The 14,555-nt window shown below is 37.8% G+C and overlaps 2 protein-coding genes across 5 annotated transcripts in view; one reads left to right on the forward strand and one right to left on the reverse strand.

Moving 5' to 3' along the window:
- SMURF2 (SMAD specific E3 ubiquitin protein ligase 2) overlaps window positions 1-14,555 on the reverse strand; it is a 115,443-nt gene that overhangs the window by 87,631 nt on the left and 13,257 nt on the right. The window lies entirely within an intron of this gene.
- Window positions 1-14,555, forward strand: part of LOC139040101 (translation initiation factor IF-2) — a 113,844-nt gene that overhangs the window by 84,287 nt on the left and 15,002 nt on the right. The window contains exon 3 of the mRNA XM_070483930.1: window positions 10,996-11,114. Within this exon, the coding sequence (XP_070340031.1) occupies window positions 10,996-11,114 (119 nt within the window). The remainder of the gene's footprint in view (window positions 1-10,995; window positions 11,115-14,555) is intronic.

A 14,555-nucleotide genomic window follows, 5' to 3' on the forward strand; every position in this document is an offset into this window, starting at 1 on the left:
ATGGAAGGATTCAGGGAGTATACATTAGACATGTTTTTTGCCCTTAAGAATTTTATAGTCTAGTTGGGAAGCCAAGACTAAGAAACATAAAACTACCACCATCAAATTAGTGCTAAACAATTAGTGCTCAACTGAACTACCAAAACAGTTATAGTCAGCACAAAAAGTAGTCCAAAACAGGAAAGCTCAATTAACAAAACAAATATCTATCAAGCACACAAGTATATGAAGCCACTTTGTGTGGAAAATAAACACCATAACTAAGTTACACCATCTAGCAAGGCAGTTAAGACAGACAAGCGCAGCAGAAAGCATTAAGTGACAACTACCTTAAGTACAAGCAGAGTTCTGAGAATTCAGAGCAAAGAACTCAAACTAGCTCCTAAATCATCTGAAGAAGCTGTACAAGGGAGGAATAATTTTAACTAAACTCTAAGAATGAGTATGATTTTTAACAGAGGAGACAAGAAAGGATAACCCAGAAGGAAAAAGGAGACAGAGACAAAATTAAAAAATGGAAAGGGCAAGATACTGAGAGGGTGAAAAGAAACATTCCAAGTTCTTTAGAACCTATGTTAAATAAAGGGAAAAGACAGGCTAAAAAGGTAAACTGGGTTAATTTTTGGATCAGCTTCAATGACAGGCTGAGTCTGGATCTTATCCTGTCAACAATAGGGAGGCATTATAGGTTTCTACGCAGATGTGATCAAAGTGAAGCTGTCGGTAAAATTAATCTGAGAGCCATGTCCAGAACCCGCTACAGGACAAAGGAATCAAAAGCAGAGAAACAATTTGTTAACTACAGCAACAATCTCAGTCTGATGTAATAAGGACTGAATTGTGGTAGAGGAATGAGTAAGGATGGAAAAGGAAGGGATGGGTCAAGAGAGATTTCAAAGGAGAAAAAGTAGGGCTTGACAATCAGGGTTGCGAGGAATGGGGAATTAATTATAAATCTACAATTCCTCCCTTGTTTGGAAATGTTTATTAAATCCTGACTACCTACTGGATAAAATCCGTACTCCTCAGCCTACCACTGAAGTCACTGCAGAATCTGACCTCAGGTTTTCCTTTTCTTCCCCTCTCTACCCTACTCCACCCACATAACTTGGCATTTGATATCTTTTCCTGTTGCTCATGCTTCTCTCTCCACCTGGAGATTAGAACAGCTTGAGTCTAGGAGGTGGGCTTGGACTGAGAGTGGGACAGAAGAGGTTCCCAAAAGGAAAAACAGGGTAAGCTACCAGGAGACAGGGGCAAAACCACAAGCAACCCCTGCTTCAGTAGTTGGCAATTTACAAAATAGGTGAAACTGGTAAGTGATCACATCTGGGGGAGCCAATTAAGAAACTAGGGGAACAGATGGAAATTAATCTTTTCACTGCATAAGCTTTTGTACAAGCTGAATTTGCCATGCAAATACAGTTAGCTTATTCAGTTTTTTAGAACTTTTCAAAATCATGCACAAAGGATACAAAAACTGGGTAACAATTTATTTCTTCAAGTCACCTCAGATTAATCACAATATCAGAACAAGTCCCAAGTCTTGTTCTTCAGTTCAAGCCAAATAACACTACCCCAAAGCAAATCTGATCTTTTTCCCCCTTACTGTGTAGCAAAGTCAACTTCTAAACAGAGAAAAAAGGCAAAGTCCTTGACTGCGTATCAACATAAATCTATTTTTAAACTTAGAAAAAGACAGTAATTTCTCTATTTTAACAAAAGAAACTGTTTCAATATAATTTCAAAATATAAGATAATCCCTGGGTAATGACTTATTTTTCCAGTACTTTACAGTAATTTTCAGAATTTCTAAAATGTATCTGTATTATTTTATAATTTTTCTTAAACAATGTTACAAAACTGACAATTTCAACCTTTAAAATACATCCTAATGGACTTAAACTTAGGTTTTATTATTTAATAAATAAGCTGTGAATTCTCCTTACATGTTCGATACAAATTACCCTAAATAAATCCCTGCCCCCAAGTAGGTTTCGGCCTAGTGAGAGACGGGATACAGCACCACGCTCAGGAGTCGCTCAAGGGACGCATCACAGAAAAGTACACTAGTCCTTAAGTTTTATCTCCAAAATTAACTAAAAGCTTAGGAATATGTAACGTGTCTTCAATCCAATTTCCTACATTACTTAGGGCTTCAATACTAAAATGCATTCAAACTACAAGATCCTGAAATGGCCACTAAGATATTACTAACTAGGGCAGAAAAGCAGATTTACATTTTAGAAAAAATTTCAACACAGAAGATAAAACCACCCAAGATGTCCCGAAATACTCAATCTTCAGCAATTTCAAACAATATATATTTATAAAATGTGTGTGAGACGTAGATTTTAACCCTTTAAGAATCTTTTTAGAATTCTTATTTTTCACAACTGTTTTCTTCATAAACAGAAAAAAATGTAAAAATTCTATTCTCAGGGCCGGCCCCGTGGCTGAGTGGTTGAGTGGTTGAGTTCGTGTGCCCCGCTTTGGCAGCCCAGCGTTTCGCCGATTCGGATCCTGGGCACCCACACGGCACTGCTCATCAGGCCATGCTGAGGCGGCGTCCCACATGGCACAACTAGACGGATCCACAACTAAAATATACAACTATGTACGGGGCGGGGGAGGTTTGGGGAGAAGAAGGAAAAATTTTTTAAAAATTTTATTCTCCATAATGCTAAGGACTATTTGAAATGTCTATTTTAGGTTAGTCACATTTTTTAACTTTAAAGTATTTTAACATGGTATATCACTCAAGAGAAACTCCTATCAGTTCTTAGATTCATCTTAATCATTATACACATTGTTTGAGAAATTTAACAGCGATCATGTAACAAAAACTACACTAAATCGAGATTCTGAAAACAGCGTGATACAACAGGGGAATGCACACCAAAACAGGAGTTAGGAGACCACTGTTGAGTAAGTCACTTAAACTCTCTGAGATTTTTTTCTGTGATATGAAATTGGACCCTATGCCAGGGGGAAAAAAAGTGTCTAGATTCACAGTAGCCACCCGAAGCCAATCCACAGACATTTTAAAGGTCTATATATGCCAGGTTAAAATAATTACTTTGTTCTCAGCCGGCTCTAAAACTTGAGTGTTTCTATTAACAAGGTATTAGCAATAAAGCCATAAGGTAATTAACAAAGCCAAGAAAAAGAATAAAGTTCTGACAGTATAAGTGATCAACTTCATTAATAAAAGACTTTCAAACTCAAAACTTTTAAAACATACCATTTCTCTCACCTACAAAATTGTCAAACACTCAAAAAATTGATAATGCTCATGGCTGGCTTTTTTTCCCCAAAAAGTCTGGCTTTCTGTCATTTATAAGCAAGAGTCCCAATACAGACCCTCTCCCAATAAAAAATATACAAGACATTGCATAGAATTTCAGTCTCCTACCCTGGACTTTAGGCAGTCCCAGGACTTCCTTTTGTGTGCAAGCATACACTCACCCATGCATTCCTCTTTCATAGTATGCTCCCTCATTTTGGTAGGCATATCCTTCAATAGCTTCCTAAGGGATAAGTGGAAATAAACTGTTTGAGATTTGGCATGCCCCAAAACGCCTCTATTCTGCCTTCATTTTTAAGCAAATGGCTGGATTCTAGGCTAGACGTCATCTTCCCTCAGAATTCCACAGGCATTGCTCAACTGTCTTCTCCGTTCTGATACTGCTCTTGAGAAGCTGGTGCCATTTCTAATTCTTCATGTGAAAGTGAAAGTTTAAGGACTCAGGTGCGAGACCCTCCCTTCTTCACCTGGCAACTGATAACCTTCACTGTAGGGTGTCTAGCAGGGTGACCTAGCTGTTTCACTGAGAGACTCTAAATAGGACCTGACGAGGGTATGTTCTGAGAAGTGAGTCATTAGGCAATTTCCTCATTTGCAAACATCACAAAGTGTACTTACACAAACCTAGATGGTATAGCCTAGGCTATATGGTACTAATCTTTTGGGACTACCGTCGTGTATGCAGTCCATCAGTGACCAAAACGTCATTAGGCAGTGCACAATTTTTTTTTTTTTTAAAGATTTTATTTTTTCCCTCTATTCTCCCCAAAGTCTCCCAGTACATAGTTGTATATTCTTCCTTGTGGGTCCTTCTAGTTGTGGCATGTGGGACACTGCCTCAGCGTGGCTTGACGAGCAGTGCCATGTCCGCGCCCAGGATTCGAACCAACGAAACACTGGGCCGCCTGCAGCGGAGCGCGCGAACTTAACCACTCGGCCACGGGGCCAGCCCCGCACAATTGTTTTTATAAGTATTTTATCTGAAGCTATCCAAATTTTTCCAGAAAAGACTTCTTCATAAAGGATAAAAGACATAACCGGCTGCTAGTGTTCTTGGAGCTGAGCAGTGTAAGGAAACTGGTGGGAGTTTCACCATTTAAGATGTTGCCAGTCCCCTTATTTTCAGGTGAGCACTTCTCCCCCACCTTCCACAGTGCCAGCTATCCCTGGGTCTGTTCAGTTAACTTTCTCCACAAATAAGTCTAACTTTTGTCGAGGCTTGAGGAAGAACAGTCACCTGGCTGCCTGGGATGAGGTACACACAGAACCTTTTACTGACTTTAAACTATTTCCCGTTTTCAGCTTCACATCTCACCTGCACCCTCACGGAGATCTGGTGCCTCGAATTCCTGCGTCTTTTCTAGAGATCTGTGATAGGAAGCAGCTGGAATACTGCAAGGATTTGGTGTCCCCCTCTGCAGATACTTTATAGTCTACTTTCTCAGCTCAATTATCTACTCCAACCACCTTCCTGCAACTTTTTGATATCACTTATTTGCTGTCTCCTTTTCTGCTCTTCTTGCTCTTGTAGGTATATGCCATTTTTATCCGTTTACTCTCATCAAATGGAGTTTGGGGAGGGAATAGAAATAAATGTCTGTTTAATCCCCCATGCTTAAAAAGACAACATAGTTCTTGAGTGATTTTTATTTGAAGCTAACATATATCCTGGGCATCCAGGTTTTGTGGAGCCTAGAGTTTATACAGTTTGGGGGCTCCACTTCAAGAATAAGAATACAAAATTAGGTATGAAAGCAAATATTCAATTTAGAATGAGAAAATAAATCAAATTTTAACTAGCTGACAAATATCACAAACATCATAAAAACCAGAAAACAATATTTTTGTTAATTGACACCAACCTATAATACTTTTTCTAGTTTCTTGGCTGCATACTCTTTGATTACCTCTTCCCACATGATAGGTTTTATCTGCAACATGTTTTATTGAGGTAAACGTCACATAACATGAAACTCACCTTTTTTTCTTTCTTTTTTTTTTTTGAGGAAGATTAGCCCTGAGGTAACATCTGCCGCCAATCCTTCTCTTCTTTTTTTTGCTGAGGTAGATTGGCCCTGAGCTAACATCCGTGCCCATCTTCCTCTACTTTAAATGTGGGACGCCTGCCACAGCATGCCTTGACAAGTGGTGCGTAGGTCCGCACCCAGGATGTGAACCGGCGAACCCCAAGCCGCCAAAGCAGAACATGCAAACTTAACCACTATACCACTGGGCAGGCCCCGAAATGCACCATTTTAAACTATGCAATTAAATGGTTTTTAGTATATTCCCAATGCTGTACAACCATCACCACTATCTAATTCCAGAACATTTCCATCACCCCAAAAAGAAAACCCAATACCTATTAGCAGTCACTCCCAATCCTCCTCTCCCACTGTCCCCTAGAAACCATTAATCTAACTTTATGTCTCCATAAGAGATTTGCCAACTGGGATGGTACAACATGTGACCCTTTCTGTCTGGCTTCTTTCATTCAGCATAATGTTTTTGGGGTTTATCCATGTTGTAGCATGTATTAGTACTTCATTCCCTTTTATGGCTGAATAACATTTCATTGTATAGATATACCACATTTTATCTATTCATCAGTTAGTTAACAGACATGTGGATTGTTTTCACCCAACTATTTTGGCTATTATGAATAATGCTGATATGAACATTTGTGTACACATTTTTATGTGGACATATGTTTTCAATTCTCTGAGTTACATACCTAGGAATGGAATTGCTGAGTCATATGGTAAGTCTATGTTTAACTTTTTGAGGAATTGCCAAACTTTTTACCACAGTGGCAGAACCATTTTACATTCCCACCAACAATGTATGAGAATCCTTGACGAAACTTGTCATTTTCCCATTTTTTATTATAACCCTTCTAGTTAGTGTCAAGTGGTATCCCGTGGTTTTGATTTGCATTTCCCTAATGACTCATGCATGATATTGAGCATCTTTTCACGTGCTTATTGGCCACTGGTAAATCTTCTCTGGAGAAATGTCTATTCAAATCCTTTCTCCATTTTCTAATTAGGCTGTTTGTCCTTTTGTTGTTAAGTTGTAAGAGGTCTTTATATATTCTGGATACTAGCTCCTTATCAGTTATATGATTTACAAATATTTTCTCCCACTCTACGAAGTGTATTTTTACTTTCTTGATAGTGTCCTTGTGGCACAAGTTTTTAATTTTGATAAAGCCCACTTTATTTTTTCCTTTCCTATTTCTGCTTGTGCTTTTAGTGTCATATTTAAGAAATCATTGCCTATCCAAGGTCTTGTGTCTCCATCTAAGAGTTTTTATGGTTTTAGCTGTCACATTTAGGTCTTTAATCCATTTTAAGTTAACTTTTGTATATAGTGTGAGGTTGCAGTCCAACTTCATTCTTTTGCATGTGGATATCCAGTTGTTCCAACACCATTTGTTGAAAAGACTAACCTTTCCCATTGAATTGCCCTGGCAACCTTGTCGAAAATCAACTGACTACAGACGTATTAGCCTACTTCTGGACTCTCGATTCTATTCCATTGATCTAAATGTCAACCCTTATGCCAGTATCACACTTTCTCACAAGTTATATAATGTCATTTTCTATAGAGATAACAGAAAAACAATTCAGTCCTATCTCTAGCATAGTTGAGCAAATTTTTGTTGTTGTTGATGGCTTAGAAAAGTTTCTTTTAGCACAGGGCCATTATTAGTATGTTATGTAAACTTTTAGGATAGTGGTCAAACTTGAGAAAACTCTTAAGTCTCTTTCATACGAAGCTTTAAGATATGGAAGAATTTTCCACAGACTGGCTTCTGGAATCAAACTTTGCTTTTCCTCCACTAACCACATACTTTAGGTGCCAGATGCCATGGGACACACTCATATCACTATACCATCTCTAGGTCTGCATGTTTATGTTATAATGCCAGGTGAGTTAACACAATGTGTAATATTCCTAGAAACTATCCCCATACTGGGATAGCTAGCAATACCTTGACTATACATGAAGAGACTGTGAATCACATAAACATAAGCTACCAAAACCCAACTAAATGTATCCCTGAGTCAGTTTCCCCACTGCTAGATGCCCCAAATGCCTACAGCCATTCCAATACCACCAACAAAAGAAGTATGATAGACAGGAAGTAAGTGTAAAAAGAAACAGCAATCTTAACTGATTGTGGTTAAGATATCTTACATTTGCAAATTCTTCATAACTATGTGACAGTATACAGGAAATTTTCTGTTTCTTGATCGGGTGCTGGTTATAGAAGTGTGTTAAGTTTATGAAAAGTCTTAAGTTGCACACTTAAAATCTTTGCACTTTTTATGTGTATATAATACATACCAAAAAAACATTTTTTAAAAGTGACCATGTGAACTGATTACTAGTGTCCCTCCTGGGCCCTCAGATAGGATCCTGAAAGTTAAGCTTCATTAATTTCCAGAGTTTCATCAGCTTCATGAATTTCACAGTAAACTCAACTCTATAGTCACGCACCACTTAACAACGGAGATATGTTCTGAGAAATGTGTCATTAGGTGACTTCACTGCTGTACAAATATCACAGAGTGCAGTTACACAAACCTAGATGGTGTAGCCAACTATACACCTAGGCTATATGGTACTAATTTTATGGGACCACCAGCACATATGCGGTCCATCACTGACCGAAATGTTGTTACACGGCACATGACTGTATAGCAAATTGGATACCACAAGATGTGGTTTCTAGTACCACCTTGGAGTCTTGGGTCTTGCCAAGTAGCCATGGGACTTAGAGAAGACACATATGACCTCCCTGAGCAGTTACTCACCTAAAATAGTGAAGAAGTTAGACTATAAACTCCAAGATATCTTTCTAATAGTTATTCTTTCAAGAAATATTCACAGAGTACCTCCTAAATGTTTAGCATTACACTAGGTGAATGAAACACACACAGTCCTTGCACTGCAGGAGCTCCCAATTTAGTAGGGATAAAAGACAATGAGTAACATTAGATAAAAACTAAGGAAAAAGAAAATGAGCAACATTAGGTTGGAAAAGGAAATCTGAATAAAGTATGGATTTTAGTTAATAATAATAATGTATCAGTATTGGTTCATTAATTATGACAAATGTACCATACTAACAAAAGATGAGTTAATAACAGAGGAAACTGGGTGTGGAATATATAGGAATTCTCTGTAATCTTTGCAATTTTTCTGTAAATCTAAAACTAATCTAAAATTAAGTTTACTTTAAAAAAGACAAACGGGTAAAGAAATGAATATGAAAATGAATTATAATAAGTCCTCTGAAGTTCACAGGATGCTGTAATAGAGACTAATGAGGGTGGAAGCTACTTTAGACAGAGTATTTAGGAACTATTTGAAACAACAGTTAAACTGACGTGGAAAACAATATGCAACAAGAGAAAGAAGACCCCTGCAAAAAGAAGAATACAACATAAAGGCCCCAAGGCGGGAGAGAGATCGGCCTTTTCAAGAAATTAAAACAAAATCAATGTGACTAAAGCATAATGAGCAAAGGAAAGACCAGTCAACACCAGATTATACAGGATCTTGTCCAAATATGTCTATTTCACACAAAGTATAATGGGAAGCCACTGGAGGGTTTGAAGCAGAGAAGTAAAATTATCCAATTTACCTTTTTTAATTTATGAAGCTGCTCTGTGAAGAATGAATTATAGAAGGGTTAAGAAAAAACAATACAGACCCAATGGGGGAGCACTAAAATGCTTTGATTCCTAACCCTGAATTATATGTTTTCAATATAAAAATAATTCCAGAGAATTAAATAAATTCATGTATTTGCATGAATTATTTTATTCAAATAGTATGTGCCTTCTTTCTTTTTACCAGTCTGCTTCTGTCTCCACTGAGTATCTTTTTTATCCTTTACCAAAATAATTTATGGATTTTTATACTTTAATAACAAACTATCATAACTCTTCCGGAAGCTGTTGAAAATGTTTATGCCGTGTATTAAGTGCTCTGAAATAAAATCCCTGGATACTTCAAAGGCAGAACATAAAATAACTAAATTACAAAAGCTGGAAAATGGTTTCTATTAGATTAGGATACCAAAGAGTATGCAGTCCAATCCAAAAAACAAAATGTAGCAGCAGCAGCTACTGCCACTGCCACCCATGACAGTTTTTTAAATGGCTACAAATTCTGACACTTTTCCCATCATGAGATGGGATCTATGTTCTTTCCCCTTGAATCTACAAGAGCTGGTAACTAACTTGCTTGTAACCAATAAAACGCGGTTAGGACTTCCTAGGCTAAGTCAGAAAAGACAAGGCAGTTTTCTCCTTGTTCCGGAGACAGTTCCTGCTGGTGCCCTGAGCCAGTCCTATCAGCAGTGTAACTGCCCAGAGTTGCCATAAACTAGCTAATGCAGAGACCACATGGAGAGGCTCTCAGACGACCTGAAGAGAGACAAATGTCCAGCCAACGGCCAGCTATTCCAGCCCCAGCCACCATCTGAACAAAACAGATGACAAACTCTGAGCCAAAACCACCCAGCTCCTAAACCCACATTAACCATGAGAGATGATAAAATTATTGTCTGTGCTTTAGGGCTCTAAGTTCTGGAGCAATTTTTTAGGCAGGAATTCTAACAACCCTTTATAGCAAATATATGATAATTAGTTCAACTAATCGGGGGGAGGGGAAGAATTTGTTTGGCCAGCAGTAAGGGTAGATTTTCCAGATACAGACCAACTTTCATATATTTAAGAGATTTGAAAAAGCTATGTAATAACCAAGTAAGGCACATTCTTCCTGAAGTCAACATAATTGGTCTTACAGCCTCTACAGATTCTTTCTCGGCATCATGATTCTCCTACAGCAAAAGAAAGTACATAAATATACTTACCAGGCCACTAAGCAGCCAACTCAGAGTCTTGCATTATAACCGTTCTAAATAAAGTAGCTCTCTACTATGGCCTAAATTAATCCCTGGCCTCTCTTCAACCAAAATGAATGAGCCAATTATTGCAAAAGCATCAAAACTGCCAAACAAAGCAAAAATTATTAGATTTACTCTCTTTTGAAATAAAAATCATCACACATTACCACTAAGTAGGACAGACCTTTTAAATTATGTATCTCATCCATCTCTTTTTTAAACTTCTATTCATTTAAATAATAACGAATATCTAATGAGCACTGTGGGTATGCAAATATGAAGAAGAGTTCAGAGCTACAAAAGAGTTCACAGTGCTATGGGGAAAACGTCAATACAACCAATGAATTTTAAGTTAATATGATAAATGATACAATGAAGTATGCTAAAGCACTGTAGGAACATAAATAAGGTGTGCTGGATGTTTAGATATTTGCTCCTTCAGATTCATTCTCCATCCTTTACTGTGATTAAGTTATCCTAAGAGGCCGACCTTTATGGACTACATAAACTGGGCTCCCTTGCCCTCTGGCTTCAAACCGGGTTCAGTAAATGAGAAGAAACAGTGAGGGTCTCTCTGGGGTCCCATAACTACTCTCTCTCTTCGGCCTTACTGACCCAAAGATGGTGCAACATCCCATTATTCTTAGTCCTTAGGTGCTGCACTATTCCTTGTTGGATTCCCTTAACCCTACCCAAGCATTGTAAGTAGTTCCTTTATGACATTCTTTCACCTATTTTGAGAGTTTTACCCGTTTCCTTTCAGGACTCTAACTCATAGAGAAGGGGACCTAACTCAGCCTGGGAAAATCTGGGAAGACTTCTCAGAGGACATAATGCTTCAGCTATGTCCTAACAGCTCAGAGGACAGGGCAGGAAGACTAGGTAAAGAAGGAAAGTAATAGAGTCTAAGGAAACAGCACTGTCCAAAACATGGAGATACGACAGAATGTGAAAAGAATAAGAAAAGGTGAGGAGTTCAGAGTGGCGGAACACAGGAGTATTATGGGAACACAGGCACGATGGGAAACAATGAAAGAACCAAATTATAAAGAATTTTTAGATGAAAGTATTTAATAGACCTGGCTTCTATAATAACTTCATAGAAAATTCAAAGAAAAAAGGCAGGAGGGGACTATAGTTTTATTAAAAGAGACTTGAGACATACCAACCAAATACAATGCGTAGACTATTTTTGCACCCTGATTAGAACAAACTGATTATTTAAAAAGGGGAAAGGGGACGAGGAGGAAAAGAATCAGAAATGTAACCCTTCATAAGATGGATGAGGTTTTCTTATTTTCAATTAGTTCATGTGTCTATGAGTGAATATTATTTACTGCAAATTTTGTATTCCTATTCTATTCCTATTTTTCATTTTTATAAATATAAATGCTAAGAAAACTTACATAAATAAGTAGATGAGAATGAAAGAAGTTTTATTATAGTAATGCCATCAAATTATCTTAATTCTTTGAGTTACATGCCCCTCAAAAAAATCACAATAATCTATCATGATTTTTTTAACTTTCTGGAAAATAATGGCATTTGACTTCTAGTTTTTATGAAAATTATTTTTAATAATCAGCTAGCAACTTAATCAAGTCTTTCAATTTTGTTGAAAATTAAGGACTGGAAGCCACTTGATCCGTGAAAAGATGTTAATCAGTAACTGGAGTCACTGTCTTCTCAACAATCTCACCAATATTCTGATTTGTCTCTTTGGTGCCTCTTTGGAAGGCCTCTAACCACAGGACAATGTACTATTTGGGATGGCCAAGAGATGTACCTTTCATTTGTAAAGTGGAAGGAAGAAAATATGAAAGACTGATCAATTTTAGAATCTGGAAGTTGAGCTCCCTTAAAAATATCCATGGGCTTTCATTCTTTTATTTCACCCTCATTGTGAGTATCACTAACTCTAGCACTGACTGTTTGGTTATTTCATCCACCAAGTCTTGTCTCTTAGTTTGCTTACACTGCAAGTTCCCTGAAAGCAAGATCAGGGTCCAAACCTCTTCTTGAAATCCCAGAGCCTGCACCTCAGTGTTAGGTACATGTAAGACTCAACAAATGTTCACTGAATATGTAAATATTTCATCATCATTCCAAGGCCTTTTTCTAGTTAGAAAAAACAGGCATAAGAGTTAACCAAACTGGAAATCAGAAGAAACTTGGAATATCATCACTAACCTCACTTTAAAGTAATAAAATGATTGGTTTCTTACCTAAGGTTTCCTTTGTTAGTGCTGTCTTGTCAATTCTGACTCCTAGCGACCCTGTGGACAGCAGAGCAAAAGACTGCTTGGTCTTTTTGCTCCATCCTCTCACCTTCCAGCGCTATATGAGACAATGCTCCATTGCTATTCATAGCATTTTCATGACCAATTTTTTTGCAAGTGGGTGGCCAGGTCCTTCCTACTCAATCCGGAAGCTCTGCTGAAACCTGTCCACCATGGATGACCCTACTGATATTTGAAATACCAGTAGCATAGCTTTCAGCATCACAGCAATGGGCAGCCACCGCAGTATGACAACCAATAGACAGGTGGTGTGGGTTCCCTGGCTGGGAAACCAACCCAGGCCATTACAGTGAGAACACTGGTTCTTAACTACTAGACCACCAGGGCTAGCTAAGCTTTCCTAGCTAACTAAAATGAGGAAAATTCAAAACAACTAGGAAATAGAAAACTAAAATATTTAAGGATTGATATTTTATTACAAAGCACTTCTGGTACAACTAGCCTCATTTTTTTTTGTAAATCATTTTTTATTTTTTTTAATATATTTATTTATTTATTCCTCTTTCTCCCCAAAGCCCCCTGGTACATAGTTGTATATTCTTCATTGTGGGTCCTTCTAGTTGTGGCATGTGGGACGCTGCCTCAGTGTGGTTTGATGAGCAGTGCCGTGTCCGCGCCCATGATTCGAACCAACGAAACACTGGGCTGCCTGCAGCGGAGCATGCGAACTTAACCACTCGGCCACGGGGCCAGCCCCACAACTAGCCTCATTTTTATAGAACTGGAATAGTTGTACCAACCACTCCTTCAAAAATCTATTACTATTCTCTTCACAAGATTTAAGAAAAAAAATTTCATCAGATAAAAGGTTCTCATTTCACTTTCACTGGTTCAGAATACCTAGAAAGTCAGAGTGAACAGTAATTAGGTTAGCTAATAAATGAGAACGCTTTAAAACTGCAGAGCTCTCACAAAAATATTATCTTCCTAACATTGAGAGACTAATTATGTATGTGAATTTTCTTAGGTGACATTGCAAAACAGATCTTTTTGCAGTGAATATCAGATTGACCTTTACTTTGCTAAGAAGTAAACTGTGCAGAGTATGGTAACAGTTCTATCTATCTATCGAGATAAATATTAACAAATGAACACTTCAGTCCTATATCTTTATAACGACGTTATCAAAATTACTAAACTATAAATGTCAGTTAATTTAACAATGGCATCAAAAAGAGAGATCATAATATTTGTTTCAAATGAGGTCCATAGTGATTAAGTTCGCACACTCCACTTTGGCGGTCCGGGGTTCAAGGTTCGGATCCAGGTGCGGACCTAGCACCGCCTATCAAGCCATGCTGAGGTGGTATCCCACACAGCATAACTAGAAGGACCTGACTAGAATATACAACTATGTACTGGGGGGCTTTGGGGAGAACAAGGGAAAAAAAAAAAAGATTGGCAATAGAAGTTAGCTCAGGGCCAATCTTTAAAAACAAAAAACAAGACCTTTTCCAAGGCATATATTAGTAAAACTGACAAAAGTCAATGACAAAGAAAAAATATTAAGGGTAGCCAGGCAGAAGAAAATAACTTACAAAGGAACCCCTATCAGGCTTTCAGTGGATTTCTCAGCAGAAACCTTACAGGCTAAGAGAGACTGGAACGATATGTTCAAAATACTGAAAGACAAAAACTTTCTGCCAAGAATACTTTACCCAACAAAACTATCCTTCAGATACAGTGGAGAAACAAAAATTTTCCCAAATAGATAAAAGCTGAGGGAGTTCATCACAAGACACCCCCCCATCCTTAGAAGAAATGATCAAGAAGGCCTCATACCCAAAAAAAAAGAAAGAGTTTACAAGGCCTTGAGCAAGGAGATTACTAGACAAAATCAGAAAATTGCAGCTCTCTATCAGAACAAGTTAGCAAACAATTATAACATTAAAGATAAAGGGAAGGAAAGCATCAAATATAACTATAATCACATCATTTTAATCACAAACTCACAACCCAAAGTGTAGTAAGTTGTGACAACAACTTACTTGGGAAGAGGAAAAGGAAGGAAACTGTTTAGGCT

This window comes from Equus asinus, chromosome 13 (assembly GCF_041296235.1).
Source record: "Equus asinus isolate D_3611 breed Donkey chromosome 13, EquAss-T2T_v2, whole genome shotgun sequence".
In the NCBI taxonomy this organism is placed as follows: domain Eukaryota; kingdom Metazoa; phylum Chordata; class Mammalia; order Perissodactyla; family Equidae; genus Equus; species Equus asinus.